General features: G+C 39.7%; 1 protein-coding gene and 1 long non-coding RNA gene across 5 annotated transcripts in view; one reads left to right on the top strand and one right to left on the bottom strand.

The window, feature by feature from the left end:
• INPP4B (inositol polyphosphate-4-phosphatase type II B) overlaps positions 1 to 25,156 on the top strand; it is a 436,581-nt gene that overhangs the window by 401,170 nt on the left and 10,255 nt on the right. For 2 of the 3 annotated variants that reach the window (XM_084856160.1, XM_084856159.1), the window contains exon 24: positions 12,882 to 13,036. In XM_084856160.1, coding sequence (XP_084712286.1) covers positions 12,882 to 13,036 — 155 coding nt within the window. Of the gene's footprint in view, positions 1 to 10,028; positions 10,109 to 12,881; positions 13,037 to 25,156 lie in introns of those variants that run through there. The other variant, XM_084856161.1, reaches the window with a different exon arrangement.
• LOC146343923 (uncharacterized) overlaps positions 9,750 to 25,156 on the bottom strand; it is a 54,325-nt gene continuing 38,918 nt past the window's right edge. The window contains exons 4-5 of one of the 2 annotated variants that reach the window (XR_014792089.1): positions 14,665 to 14,692; positions 9,750 to 10,185 (exon numbers count right to left, since the gene is read on the bottom strand). This is a non-coding gene — a long non-coding RNA (uncharacterized LOC146343923). The remainder of the gene's footprint in view (positions 10,186 to 14,664; positions 14,693 to 25,156) is intronic. The other variant, XR_014792090.1, reaches the window with a different exon arrangement.

The raw sequence follows: 25,156 nt of genomic DNA, 5'->3' as shown, positions 1-25,156 counted from the left end.
AAAAATGCTGCAGCATTCTAGAAAAGGCTTTCAGCAGGCCTTCCACCAGCCGTACTGACAGTGGGTAGAGAGGAGACAGGGTTACCACAGCCTGTAGTATAGGGTCGTGTGCATAGACTTCAAACCAGTGTGAACTTCCATAGCAAAAAGATTTGGTAAGCGCAGATCGGGAGAGATTAGGCGGAACATAGCAATAGGTGGAACATAGCTGTACAGCTATGCCATGTTTACCTTGCACAGGATGTGGCTTTAAATCTCTTCCTCAGGCAGTTACTAAAGCTAGGATAGCTTTGTGCAGGAAAGGATTAGCCTTTTCAATTTTCATCGATTACCAAATTTTTACTGCAAGTGCATGAATTTTTTTTCTGGGTATGCTGTAATCCTATGATCCCATGTGCTTAGTCCCATTAATGTCAGTATGGTTCAGCCACATATTTAGACACTAGGTGACATAGGCCTATAACAAAATATTATGGCTTTGTCAATGTGTGGGCAAAGTACCTCCCCTACCCAATTATCAACAGTCATCGACTGCATTCACACATCATGATAAATGGTGGTTTATTTTTCTGAATAAGCCATGGTAGTTAATCATGTCATCTGCGTGTGGTTTTCCTGTACCATGCTCACTTATTTCTCCAAAATAAGCCACTCTGATAAGCCACTGTCCGCAGCAAGGTTTATTTAAGCCACCGTGGCTTATTGTGTCATCTGGTACTCACCGTAGCTTCCAATCACCTACAGAGTTAGCTGGCAAGAGCAGCCAAAACCACTACGGCCACTCTGTTCCAGCCTGCAGAGCCCTATTTCCAAGATCTGATGAGCAGCCCAGAGACGACCGCAGCCAAAGCACAGCCTTCCCTGATAACATGCTACATTTACAAAATTACAGCTTTCCCCCAGTACAATGACAGCCTTGTGCTATCACAGTACCCCACTACAGCAAAGTTACACAATGATAGGCTTCCCTGATTGCTACTTTGAAACTGCGCAACTTGGGGAATAGGGAAAGAACTGCTCAGTTTTCCATGAAGAAATACAGTTCTGCAATTATCCACTACAGCATGTGGAGGCTCCCCTTCTGTGCAATTTTGCTCCATTCCAGCAAACTGTCCGGGAGTTATAGCTCCCACCTCCTTTTTCTTGTTACGTGCACTTTTCCATGAAGAAGCAAAATTGCGCAATTGTCCACAACAGCATTTGAAGGCCCCCCTGAGAGCACCCCAACCTCTTTTTCCTTTTCTGGCCATTCTTTTCCTGATGATGCAACCCCACAGCTGCAAAGTAACACCATGACAGCCACCTCTGTTGAGAATGCCGGCCTTCCCAGATTGCGTGATCCTGTTACACCAAAGTTACATGATCACAGACTTCCTTGATCACTACTGTGAAAATGTGCTAATGCGCATTTGCACTCTTATGTAAAAGAAAAAGTATTGAGGAAAAGATCACAACTCTGAAAATGCACAAATTCAGAAATGCACAAAATTGCAAAGGAAACATAAAAATAAAGAGGAACAGAGGCAACTGCTGAATAGGGGGAAATGGGGGAATTGAGGAAAACATTCTCACTTTTCCATGAAAAAGCAAAACTGCGCTGTTATCCACTACAGCATTTGGAGGTTTCCCATGAGGGGTCCCCACCTGTGCAATTTCACCTCATTCCAGCAAACTGCCAAGGAGTTATAGCCCTCACTCCCTTTTCTGGCCACTTCTCCATGAAAAAGCAAAGATGGGCAGTACAGCACAGTCTCCCCTGATCGCGCAATCCCCCTACTGGAAAGTATTGCATTTACAGCCCTCCATGATAAGACTGACACTGCTCACGTTTCCATGACAACTGCAATACAAGGAAAGCAGAGTAGGTGGACTGGAGAGGGAGGAGGGGTAAGGGTGGGGAAAATAAGCTACTTATAGTAGCTTTTTTAAAATCTATTTTTATTTTATTTTTATAAATGAAATAAATACTATGAACAATATAATCAGAATCTTCAGTTTCCAACCTTACAGTATTCTAAGAAAAAGAAAAAAGGGAGGATAGCAGAAGAAGGAAGAGAAAAAAGAAAAAAGAAAAAAAAAGAATTATATTAAACTTCAATAAGAACAAACCAAACATCCAAACAGTCTTACAGAACATGAATAGAAGCAAACAATCAGTTTCCGTTAGCCATATATTACCATTCAGTTAATGCGTATTAATAAACATAAAAGGTTTAGCCAACAAGGAATAGTAATAATAATAATCCCATAATGATATTAATAATAATAATACTAATAAAAAGGGGGAAGTTTAAGAAAAGGAAAAAAAAAAAGCAAATCATTTATATATTTTAAGTAATATATCTAAAAATATATTTATATGTGTACACACATACACACACAAATATGCATTTTATTACAATATAACCTAAAAAAGGAGCAAGAAAGAAAAAGAAAATATGCAAACATTTATTCTGGCATACTGCCTAGACATCTTATCAGCTAAAGCCCAAACACCACTTCAAAAGAACAGTAAAAATGGCTAAGTTCCAACTCCGGAGGCTGAGAGAGTTGGTTCCCTTTTTTTTTATTTTAACACCAATTAAAAATGATTCTGCAGCATCAGGATCCATAAACCTTTTCATCTGGCCTTCAAAAAGAATACAAAATGTAGCCAGATATTTAATATGATATTGCAGGTTAATTTGCTTTGCCAAACTTCTTGCCTTGGTGAATTGCCTTCTTCTGTCAGCAATTTCTTTAGTATAATCAGGAAAGAGCATAATCTTGTCATTTGCTGGTCCCCACCGGAGCTCACCCCATTCTCTTGCCAGACACATAATTTTTTGTGGAGACTCATGAAAATTGAACAATAACAGTCCCAAAAGTCCCTTTGGTGCCACATATTGAACCAGGAACATGATATGCATGCTCAATATCAAGTAAAAAATTACATGGTAAAGCAAATAGCTCATGCAAAAGTTTATCCATAAATTCAGCCAAACCTATATCAGTAGCCACATCTTTAATACCAAGAATACGTAGATTCACTACGCATGTGAAGACCTCCAGTTGAGAAATTCGAGCAGACAAAATATCATGAGACACTTCCATGGCCACTTCATGAGCAGTAACCCGATCTTCAAGATCATTAATCTTCACTTCCATCTTTTGAAAAGAGATATTAATTAAATCCACAGCCCCCTGAAGGGCAGTAATTGAGTCCTGAATTGTTTCAAGTTTCTTTGACTGCTCTGGTAGCTGAGAAGACATTTTTTTTATCAAAGCAAGCAACTCCTCTTCATCTCTGGCATTTCTAGAAACCTTTGCCGAGGGAGCAATGGGGGGGGGGGTAGGTGGCGTTCTCAAGCCTTTCCTTTTTTCCTTTGGTACTGCCATCCTCCACTTTCAAAAGCACAACAAGCAAGTATAATTGCAGGAACAAAAAAAACAAACGCAGATTTAATTACAGGTCCTCGGATAATGCTGGTAGTTTAAATTCAGAAATGCTATTTGGAGCCATTTGTCCTTATGTCTCCTAATTGCTTAGGAGTTTCAAACAGCGTTCAGTAGATGACACTCCGGCATCTAATCTTAGATTTCAGCCCCTCTGTTTCTTCACAGAAGCAGCTGTTCCAAGATTTCATCTGGATGGTACTATAAGCTTCCCTTTTAATTCCAGGGGAAGATAAAAAGGTTTCTCAACCTTTCCCTAGCTGCTTGAGATAAGCAAACTGCGGAACTCCGCAAGTCACTGCAGGACGCCATGGCTCCAACCGGATATCCCTCACAGTAGCTTATTTGGCTGGTGTGAGGGATAACAGTAGGTTATTTTCAGAATAAGCTACTGTGAGTAGCCTATTAAGCCACTATGGCTTAAAGTGATGTGCGAACCCAGTCTTAGATTATTTTTTTCCCAACTTTAGTAGCTTGAAAAGAGGTTAAAAGCGCAATCCTAACCATGTTTAGAGAGAGTGAAAGCCCTCCAACTCCCAGCATGCTTCAGCCAGCTGGGAGATGGAGGACATGCATAGGATTGCACCTTAAGTTAATTGGTAGTAGGTTTCTATATCACATGTTCATGAGATACTGTTTCTTGTAATTTTTAAGATCCATCCAAGCACCTACATTTCAGTGTCAACTGTAATGGTGCTTAAAATCCTTTAAAATTCTATTTTGGATAACGTTCGGTTCAGTTTATCAGTTCCAGCTGCTTTTCTAGCTCTTCATTCCCTGATAGGGCTTTGCGTTTATTATTTCAGTACTCTGTATGGGAATGTCCCCAATACTATCCAACATGAAATAACGTAGATTTTCTGTGAAGTTCCCTTAGCCCATCTTCTGGCTCTACGTTAGACCAAATTACTATTCCATTTTTAATTTTTCCTGTACCTTTCTGTTTCACCAGTTTATTAATCCAAAACCATTGTACTTTTCCAATTGTTTATTGAGATGCAAGATAATGTGTTTATGCTATTTCCCATACTCATTTTGGTCTTCTTTCATCATGTACCAAAAATGCATAGTTCTACGATGGGGTTGTCATTCTTTATTGTGCTAATGTCACAGTATTTATGCTGTGTTAATTGTGGGTGTGTGGGTGTTTTGTTAACTGCCACAAGGGCCATTATTGGCATACACATTTTAAAATAATTATTTTCTGCAATTAGTTATATTCCAGAAAAGTAAACTTAATCCTATTGGTCTGTGAATGTGAAATACAATTTACATATTTCATAATATCTGCAGAACTAGTCTCAATCCAATACTAGAATTCAATTAAAATATACCACAAAATGATGTAGACAAATAAATTGGTGCAGAAGTTTAATCTGTTTTCTGTTGTCTTGGGTGATATGCAGAGTATGTTACCTTAGTGAGAAAAGAAATTAGGGGCAAAAATATGATTTTTCCAGATAATGTGTTTCTATTAACCAAAATGCGTATGTTAAAAGTTCAGCTTTTCCCTGACCTGTTTCACCAAATTCCTCTTAATCAAGATTCCTTGGCCTTGATTTTCTCTTGATTGACAATTGCTATCATGGATGATCCCCACATAGACTGATGGATCTCTCTGAGTTTGGTTCACTAAGGGGCAATTCACACAATTCTGGGTGGCTACGGGGTGCTTTTAGCCTTGTGATACGTTCCATGGGGTTTTCTTGACTGAACAACAACAACAATAAATGGGGTGCTTTAGGAAAACAACTCTACCCTGGGTTAACTTCTTTTTCTGAAACAGGATGTGGCTGTGTTTGAAATTATTTGTCCTGTACCCAGCTAGAAGACAGTGTTGTGTCCCTTTTCTGTACACACAAAGGGGGAATCTAAACCTTGCATGTAAGCACAACAAAGGCAGCAGAAAATCGCTTTCAAGGCAATCGGATTACAATGTCCTAATTCTAGGGATGTACGAAAATTCCGCCACGGATCTCGGGGAGGCCGAATGCCAGCGCATTCGGCCCCCCGAAATCGGTGGTGGAACGGCCCGCCCCCCCCAGGATGAGACTTACCTTGGGCAGATCTTCCTGGCGGCGGCTCCAGCAGCGGTGTGGCGGCGGCCGGTCTTCCGACCGGCTGCCGCCGCCGCCATTTCCAGTTTTTTAAAAAAAACAAAACGTGATAGGCTATGTAAAGATTTACGTAACCTATCACGGCTAGGTTTTTTTAAAAAAAACGTGATAGGCTATGTAAATGTTTACGTAGCCTATCACGGCTGACTTTTTTTAAAAAAAAAACAGCAACAACGCGCGTGTGCAAATGGTAGCGGCCACGGCCGCCGCCATTTGCGTTCCTTATTTTGTCACGTCTTAGTCTACGTAAACATTTATGTAGACTAAGACGGCGAAAATAAGGGGAACGCGTTCCCCTTATTTTCGTAAATGTTTACGTAGACTAAGACGTGCCAAAATAAGGAACGCAAATGGCGGCGGCCGTGGCCGCCGCCATTTGCGTACGCGCATTGTTGTTGTTGTTTTAAAGTCAGCCATGATAGGCTACGTAAACGTTTACGTAGTCTATCACGGCTGACTGCAGGGACGCAAACGGCAGCGGCTACGGCCGCCGCCATTTGCGTCCCTGCTAGCCAGCGGCCGGATGTCTGGCTGGTGGCGGAGCCAGCCGGCGGCTCCGCAGAATCCCTGCGGAGCACAGCTGGCCGGCCAGGATTCTGGGGGGGGGAGGAACAGAGCGCCTCCCCCCCCCGGCGAGGATTCCGGGGGGAGGGACGGAACGCCTCCCCCCCAACAATAAACATAATCCGCGAAAGGTAAGTGCCTTTCGTACATCCCTACCTAATTTGCACCCACTCAATTTCCACGTTCTCATACTTCCTGGAAAGCATTACCTCGCCCCACACTTCCAATAGGGGAATGTTTAATGTGGTAAAAGAGGGAAGAGCAGCAGACTGGCCAGGCTATATCTCCAGAAATAACTAGGGATGCTGGAAAAATCCAAAACTGACTCTAATAAATTTGTGATGGTCTGTGATTTCCTCAGTTTTTAAAATGTTATTTCTGGAAGCAGCGACTTCCTTATAAATTTAATATGGGTGTGTGTATGTGGTATTATGCTTACCAGTAACATAGTGAGCAGTAATGGGTGCTCTTTTTTTCAGTTTAAATCCTAGTCTGCTGTAATGTCTTCTGTGTTGGTGAACTTCCTGGAATTCCATAAAAGAACTCCAGTTCCTCTCATGGGTATCGCCCCACAGTTTCCTGAGAGGTTGCCTGTAGGGAAAGGTTTCCTGCACGGAGGGAAAGTGCCCATTGATAGCATTCTTGCCTTAAATCTTATACCCACTTATCTGAGAGTAACTGTCATTGAAATCAGTAGGACTTTCTTTTGAGTAGACATGCACAGACTTGAGCTGTAGATTAGTTAACCATCCCCAATGCTTCTCTGAGATCCCACTGAACACAGCAATACTTACTTCTGAGTAAACACATTGGCTGGAAGGCTATCTTTTTATTTTTTGGTAAGGGCACAGGGAGGTCTTGTCTTTCTCAACAAACCTTGTGCTTTACTGCTCCAGTCCTCAAAATGTTTAGAATCCAGTGTCAGTTCTAACTGCAACAGGATGTCAATCAACATTAAAAGAGGGAGTTTGGCTGAACTGACTTGTAGCTCGTTAAATGTGTAGCTTCATAAATACACCTGACCTATTTACATTCGTGGGACTAAGTGCAATTGAATTCATTGGGGCTTGCTTCTGAGTAGGCTTGGAGCAGCAGTCTTAAGGTCCCAGATCCCCTTCAGTGCATTTATGTGGAACCTGCCCTTCACACTGACTTCACTGTAGTTTTTATCTATGGGAGGAGGATTGTCATCCTTAACCCTTGCCTGCTTCTTCTCCCTTTTGCTCACCAATTTGATGGACAGGGGGCTATTTAAAATGCCTTTTCCCCTCCCTGAATACATTTGTGATGCAGAGCTTGGCAGGGTCATTTTTTAAAGGAATTGTTTTAGATATGGCACTCATGCTTAAGTGGGAAAGGCGTTCTCCATTGCCTCCAAATCAGAAAGAAACCTTAATGGCAATTTGCTTTCAATGAGATTTCCCTCCCTTCTTGAAAAGACACAGGCAGAGGCAAACCCAACCCCAGGGATTTGCCAATGGAAGGGTAAACCTGAAAACCCATATGGGATTAAGTACAACCCTAATATCCCTATGGAGGACAGAAGGAAGGGATTTAACAATATCCCTAGTGGGAGAGCACTCCACAGCAGTTGGTCACGCATTGAGAACTGTGATTGGCCAATGGGAAAATACAAACTCTTCCATATAAGGACAAGGATATGAGTAACCGATGCCAGTATACGGTCACCAAAGTGGGAAGGTAGAACACATCACTGGGAATCTGGAATTATGTTATACTTTGTTTGGGTGAAGAAACTGATTAAATATCCAGTAATAATACCGGCACCAAAACGACATAGGGGAAGCATCATGTGAACCGAGGGCAGCGGAAACTCTGAGTAAAGCATAAGTGTAGATAGCCTCAAACATCCAGGAAAATGCAGTAATATATAACATTGAAGAAGACATAGTCTCATGTATAAATGAGGTTCATAGGTTCAGAAGATTTTTTTAAATCTCTAGACAAGGTACCACATCAACCATAGTGTTTTTCTATTTCCACTGTTTTTAGTGTAATCAACTTTATTTAATGAAGCAACTATATAAATGAGAAGATTTTCTCTTTGCACTGAATGTGAAATCCTTGTTTCCTTCTGTTCCTGTCACTTTCTCTTACCTTCTTATTCATTCAGCAACTTGTTTGATCAATGAAAGCTCCAGAGCGAGCTCTGACCAAGGCTAAGCAACCTAGGGCCAGTTTACACATACATGGATATTATTTGATTTCTTATTGCCTGATTCTTCTACATTTGAGATTTTCAGCTGAGAGTGTAATGAAAACTGTGTTCCTTTAAAATAATTATATTTGAGGTGACTGACATGAAAAAAAAATATATGTGATCTGTGATAGCTCAAGCTAGATGATGGAGCCATGTTGGTTTGTCTCAGACAACTCCTTGGCCAGCTTCCACAAAGAGGATGTAGAATATAACAAAGAATGGCCTGGTTCTGACATTATGGGAAATCATAGTTTCCTGCTACATGCATGAGCATACATGAGTCTCAAGCTCACATGTGCCCCTTCCTTTCTCCTCTTTTACAGTCATACGAAGGAGCTTGGAAAATATAGCTTTTGCTTTTAAACAAATTACAGTTCCCAGTGATACCTAGAACTTGGAAACACTGGTTTGTTTAAGTCTTAGATAATAAGAACAAACAAAAATCACTCCTGGTTTGTTCTTACTAAACGGGGTTTAAACAAACTACAGTTTCCCTAGTTGGGACATCACAGGAAACTGTGGTTTGTTTAACAGTGGAAGCAAAAGCTTCCCCTTGTGGAAGAGGAAGAGAAGGGAATGAGTGTGTGCAAGCTCAAGGCTCATGCAGGCTTATTCATGGTGTCTGAACCAGGCCAATGCCTCCCAGTTACAATGTATGCTATCTAAAGAATACAGGTGGTTCCTCCCCTATTTTGATTCTCATTCATCAGTCAGTTAAAGTGAAGTTGCCAGGAATTTAGGTAACGATGGTGGTAATAGAAATCTGAAAAATGAAAGGATTGGCTCCCCCTTTTACCTATCCGGAAAAGCACTCCCCCTCTTACCTATTTCTTACAGGGATGGTCATATACTAAGTAAACAAGTTGAATTATATCTAAATATTAGGAAAAGTTAGTGTTTTTCAGGATACAATCTGACAGCCAGGTTTTTTTCCCCCAACTACAATGGACCTTTGGGATCACTAAAGTAAGGAACTGGAAAATCTTGTGGAACTGGATTGTTTGTGCATTGGAGGCACCTCAGTGCAGTCCATAGCTGCTGGATTTTGATTAGTTACAAAAATGTATCTCATTAAAACGGTGTTGGCAGCAAAAACCCTTTACAAGAAATGTGGCACTACTACTTCTCCACAACTCATTGACTCCAGATGTCCTTGTTCATTGGAGAATGGCTGCCTACAAGCTGGATGACCGTTTCCACAGGCTAAATTACTGTTGGTTAGGTATTGACATTTTTCATGCCTTTTTATCCATCTTTAAGAGTAAATCCACAGTATATTTTATATTGCTTTCCCCTGTGTGTCACATCAGCCTTATCCTTTTTCTGTTCTGTTGCCCAAACCTTTGTTCTTCAACATCTGTTCTGTCCAATTCTAGTCTCTTTAATGTTAAATGTTTTAATTTAGAAAGCTTAATCAGGAATCCTTTAATGTTGTTGGTTTGAACCACATTTTAAAATAGAAGCAAAAACTCCAAAGGATATAAAATACAAGTGATTGTTAATGCAAGATGTTAGGTAAAAATGTCGCTGAATCACCATTGCTTTCTGCAGTGACATCTCATATGACATGAACTGGAATATAAAAATTAAAAGAGTGGATAGAGAACAGTGCTTAACTGTCCTTGGCACAGCTGCTATCTCTGGATGTGCTTGAAATCTGAGTTTATCTTTTGTCTCTTATATATCCATAGCTGGAAGAGCAATTCCGCTATTTATTTAAGACATGGAACCATTTACAAAATAATTAGTGTTAACATAACGCAAGAATATAAGAAGAACCCTGTTGAATCACACCAAAGGCCTATCTCGTCCAGCATCCTGTGTCCCGAAGTGGCCAGCCAGATGTCTCTGGGAAGGAAGCCCATAAGGAAGACATGAGTGCAGTTGCCCTCTGCCACTGGTATTCCTCAGCAACTGATATACAGAGACATACTACCTCTAGACATAAAGGTAGCACATAGCCTGTCATGTCTAGTGGCCATGGATAGCTTTATCCTCCATGAATTTGTCTTGCTCTCTTTTAAAGCCATCTAAGCTTTTAAAGCCATCTGATAACAGCAAATTCCATGAGCTGACTATGTCCTGCGTGAAGAACTTCCTTTTGTCAGTCCTGAATCTCCCACCAGTCAGCTTCGTAGTTCTACTTTTACGAGTGAGGGTGAAAATCTTCTTTCTATCTGCTTTCTCCATCCCATGCATAATTTTATATGCCTCTGTGATGTCCCTCCCTTCACACTTTTTTCCCCTAAGCTAAACTGCCTCAAACTTTATCACCTTCCGTTGTAGGGGAAGTTCTTCCAGCTATCTGATCATTTTAGTTGTCCTTTTTCAGCTCTACAATATCCTTTTTGAGATGCAGTGACCAAATCTGTACACAGTATTCTAAGTACAGTTATACCATATATTTTTATGCAGGCATTACTAATTGGCAATTTTTTTTTTGAACCCTTTCCTAACGGTCCCTAGCATGGAGTTTGCATTTTTCACAGCTGCCACACACTGGGTTATTATGCTGGAACAACAATGACACACAAATATGCCCATTCCCAACTGATTAAAGCACTAGTTTGCACCTATCTGGTTTAAACGTTCATGGGTCTTCCAGATCATGGGTCTAAAGTCACAGAATGCTAATATCACTTTAAAGTTGGGGTATTCTAATCCAATACAGATACTACTGCTACTTTTTTAAAAGAAGTAATGATGCAAATGTTTTGAATTGGTGCATCCCTATTGGGCTAGATAGATTTAAATGGACTCTACTTTTAAAGCATGCATTAAAATAGCTAACAGCAAAGTTAACAAGCAAGCCAAATACATGTTTTATGAGACTATTGCTGCTCCATATGGATGAAAGGAGGTGACCAGAAGATAAACATTCTAGAGTTTTGTGCTCAGCACAATAGACCTCAATATGTCAGACTGACCATTTTATTTCAAGCACTAAAAGTGACAATAATTGTGCTAGGTGGGAACAATAAAATATATTGTTTAATAATTTCATTTCACCTGAATAAGTATTTTGGACAAAATAAAGTTTCTTCATTTTGAAACCAATTTCTAGACTGAGGATTAAATGAAATTCCTTCCTGTAGTCTGGAGCAGATTCTATTTACAATTTGTACAGAATATTAGTACCAGTGTACCACAACAATTATAGCTCTCCCCAGACATTTGTGGTTTTGTTTTTGTATGCGCATATATCAAGCTTTAATTGAAAATCATCTGTATGTCCCAAAGATTGTACACAGATCACATTGTAGCCTTCTATATATTGGAAATATTGGACAAGACTTTAATTAATATAGGGAAATTTCCTCCATTTAGAAAATGTTTAATTCATATTGAAAGAAAATCTAACTATAGACATTGTTGTTTATACATTGTTGTTTATATTGTTTGTCGTTGTTGTTTGGTTTTATTATTGTAAACTGCCTCAAGGGCATGTCCTAGTTGGGCAGTATACAAATCTAACAAACAAATAAATAAGTGCCTGAAGATAATTTTAAAAATTTCTAACATGCATAAACAGCCACTGACCCCTGCCAGGGTCTCCCTAATTACCAGTTATGAGGTACTATGAGAGCCTAGGCTGCAAAGTCTGGTTAGGGCAACACCACCACCATGTTGATAATTTGTTGGAGGAAATGTCCCAGACCAGCCTGTTCTCACAGTGCTGAACTTGAAAGTAAAGGGCAACGGTGTGCTTAGTCTGAGTCAAGTTTAACTAGATTTTATATTTCCTTGACCAGCAGTAAGCCCAGACATTGGAAAAATGGGACTGGTAACAAGTCTAAATAAGATACTTTTAAAAATGTAGACCTGGTCTGTATGGTTTTTTTCCCCTTCTGCCAATTACAGCCTTATATGTAGACCCATCTTGAAGAACACATAAGTCTTGGCTTTTTATATGCATTACAGAATAGGCAATTTTGGAATGAAATCCTGTTTCATTATTACTTATCATTAATGTAATACTCTAATATACAAACATATCTTTAAGCTTCTTCCCACTTATCCTTAAGACACTGTGAGTTAAACCACTGTTGTTCTAATTTTACACATTGGGGATTGAAGGATAAGAAACTTTGTCTTGCCCAAACACACAGTTATTTGATTCAGATATAGCAGTGAACTGTCGTTTAGAGTTATATTCATGAGCCTCAAGCTTGTGTACCCCCACCCCATTACCTCTCCACTGGCGCAGCCAAGAGGAGATCAGAAGGTTTTGCTTCCATTTTCAATTAACCGTGGTTTAGCATTGCATCCAAACTTGAAACTGTGGTGAATCTTAACTGAGGCTTACGTTATTAACAGAACATAAATTGTGTCTGTTAAAAGGTTCCTGTTTTCATTCCCTGAGTAGTCTATATGGCCTGGATATAAAGATATCATTCTCTTTTATGTTTGTATTATCAAAAGAAAGAAGCTAAAAACATTCTTGAACCATATGTGAAATGTTGGCATTCCTGAATAAGATAGACTGTGCTATATTCTTGGACTAAGGTTGGCAGTAAGTGACTTGATTTCTTTGAACATTATAGATTTGCCGCAAGCTCAATGGAATCCGGTTCACCTGTTGTAAAAGTGCCAAAGATAGGACATCAATGTCAGTGACACTGGAACAGTGTTCAATTTTAAGGGATGAACATCAGCTGCATAAAGACTTCTTTATCCGAGCGCTGGACTGTATGAGGAGGTATGTTTTTAACGTCTTTTCTGTGTTTTACCTCTTTCAAATCTGTACATGTGCTTTAACATATTTTGGCCAAAATGTTGCGTAGGTCAGGAGAAGGAAGAAGTGCATGATTTGTTCTTAGTTAATTAGGCTTTCATGATTCACCTAGGCCCAGGTTCATTTCTCAAGCCTCTCATATGCAGTCCTTTCCCCAAAACATTAATTCTCTTAGATATGTTTTGTAAAACTGGTAAATAGTACTTAATAAAAAAGTAATTTGTTTCACTTAGTAGCTTCCATCAATTAATTAAAGATAAAATGTAGCAAACAATGTTAAGACAGATGTTAAGTATCATTTTTATTTAATTAAGTCCTCACTGGTTTTTTAAATTAAATTACATTGTACTTTAAGTATAATTATGCAAAGATTAAGATGGAATTGATCAAGAATATGTAATTAGGAAGTGTAGGATGGTTTGTTTATTGGCATTAAAGGCAAATCAAAGCAAACCTGACCTCTACAATGTATTATTTTTCTGTGTTTAAATGAATTGGCACTACATTCACTATTAATTTAGACAAGTGCTAAAAAGTACTTATCTTAAGATAAAAAGTAATATTGTTTGCATTTGCTAGCTAACCATTTCTATAATGAAATTCCACACATTGTTAACATTTGTAAAGTAGCTCTCCAAGGATAGCTGATTGTATTCTCCATAGTCCAGTAGAATAAAGGAATGTTTAGCTGTGTTTTCACTGTTGCTATTTAGGCAAGTAAAGATGTATTTTATTTTTTAACATAGCAGTGGATAATAATTCCTACTTCTAGATTCTTAGTAACACCATTTAAATAACTGAACTGAAAGAGTACTTTGCATTCCATCATTCACAATATGCCTTTCAAACATGGGAATGAATTGTGTTTTTAAAAAGATGCTAGTGGCTACAGTAATAAATCAGCAGGACAGTAGGACAATTCAGTTGTTTAGCTTGTTTAAAAATTGCTAATGTATCATGGTGTATTACACTTACATACATTTCATATATCATTATTGTCCATCAATCCTATCACCTTTACAGCTTGTCAGCCATAGTGGGTATTGCATGTGCTAACTTTCCCACCTGAATGTGCTTTTGCTAATGATCCATTTATTTTCTATTTTTAATCATAATTTGTATCCATGTTCCAGCTGCTCTTATTTTCAGAATAATCTTGCAATTCATTTGACTGACGTAATACCATGGCAAAGCTTATTTTGATTGTTAAATAAAAGCATTGCAGCTTCAAAGGAATTAAGCTAGATTGCATAATACCCAGTCGTGGAATAGAAACATAGACATATTATATATTTATATATTTATATATTTAATGTATTTCTGAATTACTGAGTTACTCCTCCACAGTATTTTTACAGAAATAGTAAAATACAACAATTCCAAACAAAACGAATCTGATAAAACACATACATTCAGATAAACAGAGGAACCTACTAAAATCAAGAGCTGCATTAATCAGTCAAAGCTTGGCAGAGTACTATAGTTTTTACCAGCCATCTAATGGCCAATAACTAGGCATGCAACCTAACCTCCCTGTTTCATATAGTTAAAAAAAATATCTGTATCAGTCTAATTATAAATAATAAACTTACCCAGACCAACTGCAGTGTTCCAGAACAACTGAAAACATAAGAACACCACTGTTAGTTTCTTGGATCAGAGCCACAGCGGCATTTTGTTTACGTGTTCTATCTCCAACAGTGCCCGGTTTTGGAAGTTCAAAATCAGGGGAGGATGCCAATGCCTATCCCCTGTTGTTTCCCTCCATCAACCAAAGGTATACAATTTATGAACTATTCAGTAGCTAATAACTCCTGTAGCTAATAAGTACTACAAATAACCAGTAGTAGTAGTCTATTATCATTTAAAATTTAGTTTGCTCCCTTTTTTGAGCCATATAAAAGCAGATTTTCATGTCATAGCCTCTAATAATTTCACCAATTGCATGGATCACTGCTATAGGAAAGCCTTTTGGGGCCTTCCTGAAGAAGGTCACAGCACGCAAATCAAATCTAAGTTAGTGGCCATCTTTGCATTGCCTAACATCTGTCAATTAATTTCATAAGTTAGTCTGTGTTGCATGAAGAAGTACTTTGTTCTGAACTGGCTGCTAATCAGTCTTTTCACTGGTAGCCAGATATAAAACCTCAACTCTTCATAGGGAAAATTTTTATTACTATAATTATTTTAATTACCATTTTCTGTACCATCTCTAACTTTATCCCTTATAAGTTTAACATTTGTTTTTGAAAATTTAAAAAAATACATAAAACTTGTGTCCAAAATCTGTAAAACTTAAAATAAATACAGATACTCAAATGGACACAATAATGAGAACAATATAGACATTACTTAAGATTGAAACTAAAACAGAATCAGTATCAGTACCCCCAACATCAGTATCAAGGACCATTCCAAAGCTCATGCATACATCCACTTAGTAAGCTGATATATGATTGGCTGAACCAGGTCATATTCTCTTTCATAAGATAACCCTCAGGTTTTAGTACTGTGAAAGAAGAAGACATCTGTATTCACTCTCTTCACACCATTTATAATTTAATAAACTTCTTTTCTTAACTAAGAATTCCATAATTCTTTTATCTTTCCTCATATGGAAGGTTCTCCCATTGGACACTTTTGTTGTCGTGGGCCAGAGATGTTTGCCAAAAATTCTGTTAGTTCTTGAAGGCTCCCAAAGGAAATGTTACTGATAGTCACAGAGGCTCTGAGTAGGTTTTGATGCATGTGCAATTCTTGGATGCTCCGTCTCCCTTCTACCTTTCCTTCCCAACAAGAATTCTCTTATTTCTAAATCCTGATGGAACACATAGTTAAATATAATGCCTATACCATCATTAACACCAACATAGGAAGGAAATGGGAAATTGCCACTCTAGTGAGAAAGAGGGAGGAGGCCCAGAGCCTGTTCTCTGTTCTCAGTCCCTTAACTATGACTGTGCCAGACGTTTGCACCTACTGGGCTATATCCAGTGCTGGCCATCCACCAACAGAATGGAAACTGCTAGCAAGAACATATTCTCCCTCCCTCCTGCACTCCCCTTCTCACTCCTCAAATCTGCTGTAATGGGTTGGGAGATGCTTCAGAGCAGCTTTTGGGGGATTCAGAGGGCTGCAGAGGGAGGAGATCAACGGAGAAGGAATGTTTGCATGAGCGAAAGTCAACTTGGGCGATGTTGGATTTAACCCTTTATTTTTCAGGCTGTAAATCATGCTTTCAGGAGCAGGGAATCATGGTGATAAAAAGGTTCTAATAAGTTCTTAAATCCAGTAAGGTGAAAAAATGTTCACATTTTTTTCATTACTGTTTGCTATCATTATTTTCTGCCTCCTTGCATCAGTGCAATTTTCTTTATCGTTCTAGGAGTATTCACATAGGCAATCGCAGCCAAACAGGCATCACACGCTGTACATGATGGCATCATGACATGATGGTCTTCTTCAGACATAATGTTAAACTATAGTTTAGAGTTATGTGTGCTCCCTCTGGTGCAGCCACAAGGAGATCATAAGCAGTTAACTGCAGTTTTTCTTAATGCCCAAACCCTAAACTGTAGTTAATCATAACTATGGTTTATTAAAACAAGCCAACGTCATAAACCACAGTTTGAAGTTGGCTTGTTTCAGTAATCCATAGTTAAGACTAATCACATTTTGCCTTGGTTTGAACATAGCACTAAACTCTAGTTAGTTAAATGAGAAACGATAGCTTCCAGCCTCCTCCTCACAGCTATGCTGAAGTGGGTGGAGCAGAGAAACCCAAAGTTTGTTTCCATAATGCTAAACCATAGCTTAGCACTACGTCCGAACAAGGCTCATGTACTCAGTCATACTTCCCTACATAGCAACGTCACTGAGGGCAAACGAAGCCAATTGCCCTCTCTCTGAAAATCTTTGCTCCCCTTTGGAGAAGCCCTCCACAAATCACTGAAAGGAGGGACGCCTTTTTCAACACTGCTGAAAACCTTTACAAAGAAGTACCCTCGCTTTCGACTCAGCCCTATTCTTCACCTTGCTTAAGGGACTGGAAACATGACCTCTGACTGCACCTAACTGGAACTGTGAGATTCATTTCCATCCAATGGAATGGAACACGGGGGGGGGGGGGACTCCGCCTCCCTGAGGTGGCGTTTTTATCCAAAGCGCATTACGTTCAAGGCTCTCTATGGAGATACTGTGGTTTGTAGTTTGGTCGAAAATTAATGGAGTTGTTACAGGATATGACACTTGTGCATCATCCTTCTCTGTGATAACCTCTGGGAGATGTTAATTTAAAGGCTATTCAGTAAACTTATGACTCCAGTCATAAAAGCCTCTGAAGTTGTTGTTTTTTTCAATATAGTTTTTGAGGAGCTGGGAAAGTCTGGGACTTCGGTGCTTTCTTATTTTCTGCAGTTTGAGTTATTGTCAATGACTGTACAGAATAAACTGTCAAAGCTCTACCTTTTTATAAGGATTGTCAGGAAGTCTTCAGCTCTTTGAAAAAGAACACTGCAAAACTGATTAGCTCCACTTCAAACGCTTGCAATCTAAAACAGCATTAAGACTATTGCCCAGTATTCAATAGTAAAACATAACAAACTTACATTAAACATGATGCGTTTATGAATTTATATTTAAGTGTCCATGTTTGTCCATCCTGATACTTGAATGTGGAATGGGAAGAACATTTTTAAACGCAGTAATTTTTCTACTTTCACCACTTTGAAGAGTGCATTATTTGAGGTCACTTACAAGTTTGGTGTTGTGATCAAAGTAGAGAAGAACACTGTAAAAATCACAGCTGTGTTAAGCTTATTTTAAGATGTTTGATTCTGCTACAAAGGGACAACAATTGTGGTATTTTTCAGATTTTTAGAAAAGATCTCTAGGCTGGTGTCATTGATGCTGGAATCAGAGTTGAGAGAGGGATAAAAGTTTTAGCATGAATGTTGTTGTTGCAATAAGGTATAAAGTAAGTGAATTCACATTGGCAGAAGAGATCTAGGATACACCTAACATGTGGCAGAAATGACATATTCCTGGTGGTTGTGTGTGTGATAACTCCTTAAACACATATCCAGATCTGCTGACATTTCATTGGCTGTGATCAGATGATCGTATCAGCTTAATAAGAACATAAAAAGAGCCATGCTGGATCAGACCAAGGGTCCATCTAGTCCAGCATTCTGTTCACACAGTGGTCAACCATGGGAAACCCAAAAGCAGGACATGAGGGCAACATCCTTCCACCCATGTTCCCCAGCAAGTGGTGTACATAGGCATATTGCCCCTGATACTAGACAAAGCATATAGCCATTCAGGACTAGTAGCCATTGATAGCCTTCTCCTCCATGAATTTGTCTAACCCCCTTTTAAAGCCATCCAAATTCATGGCTATCACTATGTCTTGTGGTAGCAAATTCCACAAGCCAAAATATAAATGAGCCTTTTGCCCATACATGTAGCCCCCTTGCACAAATTATGTTAGCCACCTTGACCACCATTTCTTTGTTGAAAGGCAGGGTAGAAATCAAATAAATAAATATGTTTAAACTAGGAAGTCTCTAATATATCTCTTTTAAGAATAAAATGCTCTTCTTTGCTTACCATGTGTGTGCGAAATCAGGACCCCAAGACACACAGGCATTCTCAATAACAGCCTCTCAAATTGAAACCTCTCTTCCGGAGAATTGCCAAATTCTACATCTGTGCAACTTCTGAAAGAGGTTAAGGCTGCATTCCTATACCCACTTACTTGGAAGCAAGCTCCATTGGAAGCCAGGGACAAGGAAGTGTAGAGTAGAATATTTTGCATACTGTTACTCATTCTGAGCAATTGGGTGTGCTCTCCATCCATTAAAAATGATTCCTAAGGACCCCCACAATGTTGTCAGGAATCGTTGAGCAAAAAGCTCCCATAATGTATATTCTCAAGCACATTTTGTTGCAGTCTAATTAATGGCCCACATTGAAATTAAGAGAGTTTATTTCCTTATCAGAAACAATGGGGACATTCATTAACTGGTATCCTCCTGTTAGCTGTCAATTCTGAGCATTCTATTGTTCCCAGTTCCCTCCACCACATTGCATCTGGAGGACTGGGTGTTTTATAAATTAGCGTGATATTGTAAGCTGTCCTCCAGGGTGATAAATACTTCACCATTTTATTTATGAGGCTTATTTCTGTGGCATAGGAGCATGAAGTCAGCTTGCTATTACTTTTATATAGGAGCACATTTTTACCAACAGTGGAGCAACTGCAATTTAGCAATCAATTAAGGACAAACAAGGCTGATCACTTTTAAGCTAAAAAAGAATCTAGTGCGGAGAACCTATTCTGCTATCTCTTTGGGGGTTAGGATTCGAAATGGGTGTGATAGCCTGAAAGATTACAATGTAGTCAAGTGTTGTAATGTTTTAAAAGGGGATTTAAACATTAAAAAAAATTGAAATATTTCAAAATCACTTACATTCCAGTAAGTCTCCAGGCATTTGTGTGCTATCCTGTAACTCAGACAGCTAACATAGAATAGAACCTCTTTCTTTAGGAAATACTGCAGCAATCTAAATAACAAAAGAGGGGAAGCTGCAATAGTAGCATAGGACACTGTAGAATTCAAGGTAATGAGTGTAATCCAGAGACTCAAATTTACTTTTGGTAAGAACTGTTGTTCAGTCTATCCCCAGCCTAGCCAGAAACAATGAATCCTATTTTGAGAAAATCCATTGTTGAGATTTGTTTTATAATGGAGCATTTCTCGTGGCCTTCTGATTAAGACTTTTCAACAAGGGTATGAAATTCTGAATATATTCCTTTTGCAAAGAATCAATTAAGTTTTGTTTGTATGTTGGGAATATTTCCACTCCACGAGTGTTTTCTGAATTTGTCGACGTTTAAATTAAATTATTTATTCTGACAATGACAAGCCTACATACTGCAAAATGTATTCCTTCTGCCTGTGACACACAGATGCTATAAATAAACAAAAGGCAAACATACACACAAATAGAGGTGGTTAGCACCGTCTTTGTCATTTGGAACAGTTGCAGTTGCTCCACCTCCCTTCGACAGCTTTGGCAAGAAGGTGAGATGTGCCTGGACTGGATTGGACTGGACTGGACTAAGTGGCATGAGGCTGATGACACCTGCACAGCTGTTGTTGCCATCACTCTTCAACTCCCAGGAGAAGGAAGAGATTCATGCTTCTCCCAGCAGCTTTGTCCCTGTCCCTGACAGGGTTCCCAATTGACCAGTTTTTAAATTTTATTTATTTATTTGGAGTGGAATGTCAAGCCCAATCACCTTTGTGCAAATATTTGCTTGTAACGTTTGGATAGAGAAAGAGATAAAACAATACACTGATATGGGTTCAGTGGCATACCAAGGCATGTGCTCACTCGTCTACTTATCCATTGACATACACACATCATTAATTCATTCTTTCTCTCTCTCTCTCCACCCACAGACACCATGCATTCTCTCTCACTCTCTCTATAATTCTTTACCTAAACGCCCCTTGCCTTCACACCTACACAGAAGCCAGTACACACATGAATACACATATAAGCAATTGTGAGTGGATAGAGCAGAGAGCACAAGGAGGGCAGTCTCTCTCTCTCTCTCTCTCAGAGCCTGATACAGAGAATATGGCCATTTAGAAGGTTGCTGCTGTTTTATGTTTTCATGTGGCCAGGCATAAGAGAACTTACATTAAACAAGGCACCAAGAAAAGTGATCTGCTTTGCCTGGAACCTGATGCTTATAATTTTATGGGTTATTGATTATGGGCACGTACTTGGAAGAACTGTGAATTCTGACATGCCCCATAGTATCAGCCTAAGCCTAGGCATAAGAACATGCACTTTGGATATGTCACACAGTCAGTGTTGTCTATTACCATTTATTAGTAAATAAAATAAAAATATGACGTATCCCTGTAGGTTGATCATTGTAAACATTTGTTGAATGAAGTGTTTCTAATTGATGGGAAAGGTTCCTCCTGTGCAAGCACCGAATCATTGCTGACTCCTAGAGGGACGCTGCTTTTGCTGGCGTTTTCATGGCAGACTATAGCGGGGTGGTTTGCCATTGCCTTCCCCAGTCGTGACTACCTTTCCCCCAGCAAGCTGGGTACTCATTTTACCGACCTCGGAAGGATGGAAGGCTAAGTCGACCTGAGCCGGCTACCTGGGACCCAGCTTCCGCTGGGATCGAACTCAGGTCATGGGGAGAGTTTCGGTTGCAATACTGCCACCTACCACTCTGCCCCACACGAGGCACCTATCCCCAATTGGAAGGCTGTCATACCATTCTGACCAGCTGCCTTTCTGGCATGCATTCAGTCATGCCAACCTATGTATACGAAAGAATTAAGCACAGTATTTGTACCATGCATATAAAAAATGTCAAGTTAATACAACATTGTGTTCATCTAACTATGTAAGCAAACGAACAACACAATAAATCCTCTTACAGAAATGATGCAAGTGAATTATGCACAGATCCCTGTTAATGTTAAATATAATTTGAAGAATAACATTTTTGCTGTTTAGACAAATGAAGAAATTTCAGATTAGCTTTCTTATTAAATCAATGTTGAAATCAGAATTGCCACTTAGGCCTACTTCAAGGGCTTCGCACTAGCCCAGGGCATCTCTACACCAGCCTAAAATCTTGCATTTAAAACGGGGCTTTCTGCTTCCGTTTTAAATGCAGGATCACAACTCCCCTTTTTCACCCACTTCCTTTTCCCCTTCCTCCTTCCCTTATCTGAGTCTTCCACATCTTTCATTGATCTCGCTCCTCTTCTTGCTGCTTTTCCTCTTTTCATGGAGGGAACTCAAGCGGAACACAACAGGGTAATTTGATAGCTCATTATCTGCGATCTATTTAAAAATTGAACAAAGGGCATTTAGCGCAGGGGATGCCTTGGAGGGTCACAGCATCATGTAAAGAGCCTGCAAACTTCTGTGAAGGAGCAATCTCAATCGCAGGATAGAAGCTCCATGTGAAGAAAGCCCCAGTTGAATTTTTCATTCTTTTTATAGCTGCCCAATATTCTTCCCTAATGCCATATCACAAATTGCTTCTGAAACATCACAGTTTCAAAAGCAGTTCCCCCGTGTTGCATGGGAGTCTGCTGTTCAAGAAGCCCCTTTAGACTCACGGAACTAGTTCCACAGACCTTTGGATCTTGGCTGTTGACTACAGTTTACATCTTGGTTATTGACATAGAGATTTACTAACTTCTGTGGCTTCTTAAGATATCAGTGGGATTATATCTGTATAACTGAACTGTGATTAATAGCCTGTTGTTTATTTAGTGTTCTTAGCTGGAAGAGAGAAAAAACTGCCAATGGCATTATTAGTCAGTATCAAACCTCCTCTTCTGACTTTTTATGGCCTTTGCTAAAATGAGGGAGTATGTTTTCTCTCAAGCAGAAGAGCGCAGAACATCACAGAGTACTGTCCCTATTTGTCAAAGGTGAAACTCCGATAAGGGGTATGAGAAAATGTTCTGTCTCCTATCTAAAGAATGCCTAATATTTCCTGCCATACTATACCTTTCAACCAGGGATTGTCTGTCAACTGCTTAAAGAAGGCCACTTGCTAACCTCCGTCTCCTTTCCAGGCAGATGCAGGGAAAGTTTCTGCCACTGCTAACTTTCTACTGGAGAGTGGGATGACACAGATGGCCAAGGCCAGCTGCTTTGACATGAGAGGTTATTTGGGAGGGCAAGTATTAGCACAAGGGAGCTTAGATGGAGAGTTGAAAACTTCAGGATGGAGAGCTGGTGATTGGGGTTAGTGGTGGAGATGTTAACATTTTAAAGAACAAGATGTCGAAGGGTAGCACATTGGGACTGGATGGTGAGTATTTTTAGAAGTAAACTACTTATTCTACTCTAAGCTTCCACCTACCACATTAAAAATGATATGTTGGTGAGCAATTATGGTGTGGCCACCAAGTGGGGAGTTTGAGTTCAACTCCCCTGGTGTACAGTAATAATCTTGAAATTCTGAATGCTTCAAAATGTTCATAGAAAGAAACAGTATACCTGTTCTTCTGGTTTTACATTTATTTAGCACTTTCCAGTGACTAAAAATAATCCATCATTTTTATATCTAAAGACCTTTTCCACATTACAGTTTTCCTTTGGGAGGCTGCACCTGCAAATCTCTGTTAGGGTTTGCTAAGGAAGCTCTACATAACACAAGCACCAATCAGATTATGACTTGTGCTGGAAGCTGATGTTCACTGGGAAATGGAGAGATTGTCTTAGTTAGGACATAAAGGATCCCCCCACCCCAAGCAGGCGGAAATGGGAGTGTGTAAACACTGCACCAGAGTGTCCAGTAAAAGGATTTGCAATGTGGAAAATGGCTTCTGATAATAGTATGATGTGATACCTGCACCGTGTGCTGCGCTGCATGAGTCGAAAAGAAGGTAACCTGCCTTTATTAGTCCCTGTAGTGAATCTTCCATGTAGAGGTGCTGCACTGTAACGTGACTGGATCCAGCCCAACACAGATGTGTGTTTTTTGATATGTTACTTTTCTATATTGATATGTTACTTTTCATCTGTTGCATCAAGCATAATGCATTTGTTTCACATTGTCCATTTTTCCTTCAAATAACAATTAAGTCAGTATCTTCGATTTTTAAAAATCCTGGAAACATGACATATTTAAAATACGCAGAGTACTTAAATTCTAATTTGGGGGGGAGGGGACAGAAATGAACTCCCCCAACTTTGCAAACAGTGAGCAATTATGTATGGAGCCCAAACCTTCCCAGATTTCAGACATGAGGCTCGCAGTCTATATCCCAAACTGCTTTGAAATTCCCTCTATTCCAAAAGCAGCTTGTCTTTTGCCATGGGGGGGGGGGGACTGTTTGAGAGAGACATCCAATGACTTCTTGAGGATTTTGATTTGTCTTTTAAATCCAGGTCTATATATCTATCAAGACCTGTTCAACCTTATGAGATATAAAAAATCAAATTTCCACATTTCCATCTTTATTTCTGTCAGTGTGTTTTCTTTAAGCTAGTGGTGTAATGGGCCATATGCTTTCGATTCCAAAACCAAAGCAAATAACTTTGTTGTTGTTCAGTCGTTAAGTCGTGTCCGACTCTTCGTGACCCCATGGACCATAGCACGCCAGGCCTTCCTGTCCTCCGCTCTCTCCCGGAGTGTGCTCAAGTCCATATTCGTTGCATCGGTGATGCTATCTAGCCATCTTATCCTCTGCCGTCCCCTTCTCCTTTTGCCTTCGATCTTTCCCAGCATCAGGGTCTTTTCCAGTGACTTTTCTCTTTGCATTAGGTGGCCAAAATATTTGAGCTTCAGCTGCAGCATCTGTCCTTCCAATGAGCAGTCAGAGTTGATTTCCTTTAGGATGGACTGATTTGACCTCCTTGCAGTCCAGGGGACTCGTAAGACTCTTCTCCAGCACCACAGTTCGAAAGCATCGATTCTTCGGCGCTCAGCCTTCCTTATAGTCCAGCTCTCACAGCCATACATTACTACTGGGAAAACCATAGCTTTGATTATACGAACCTTTGTCGGCAAGGTGATGTCTCTGCTTCTTACTATGCTGTGTAGGTTGGCCATAGCTTTCCTCCCAAGGAGCAAGCGTCTTTTAATTTCATGGCTACAGTCACCGTCTGTGGTGATCTTGGAGCCCAAGAAAGTAAAATCTGTCACTGCTTCCATTTCTTCCCCTTCTATATGCCAGGAAGTGATGGGGCCAGATGCCATGATCTTAGTTTTTTTAATGTTGAGTTTCAAACCAGCTTTTGCACTCTCCTCTTTCACCCTCAACAAGAGGCTCTTAAGATCCTCTTCACTTTCTGCCATTAGGGTGGTATCGTCTGCATATCGGAGGTTGTTGATAATTCTCCCAGCAGTCTTAATTCCGACCTCTGATTCATCCAACCCATGATGTACTCTGCATATAAGTTAAATAAGCAGGGTGACAATATGCAGCCTTGTCGTACTCCTTTCCCAATTTTGAACCAATCGGTTGTTCCATGTCTGGTTTTTACTGTTGCTTCTTGACCCTCGTACAGGTTTCT

Source organism: Heloderma suspectum, chromosome 5 (genome assembly GCF_057233095.1).
Source record: "Heloderma suspectum isolate Gila_16-S chromosome 5, 16-S_ref, whole genome shotgun sequence".
NCBI classification, from domain to species: Eukaryota; Metazoa; Chordata; class Lepidosauria; order Squamata; family Helodermatidae; genus Heloderma; species Heloderma suspectum.
The sequence above is the reverse complement of the archived record's forward strand: the minus strand, read 5'-3'. Positions and strand labels throughout refer to the sequence as shown.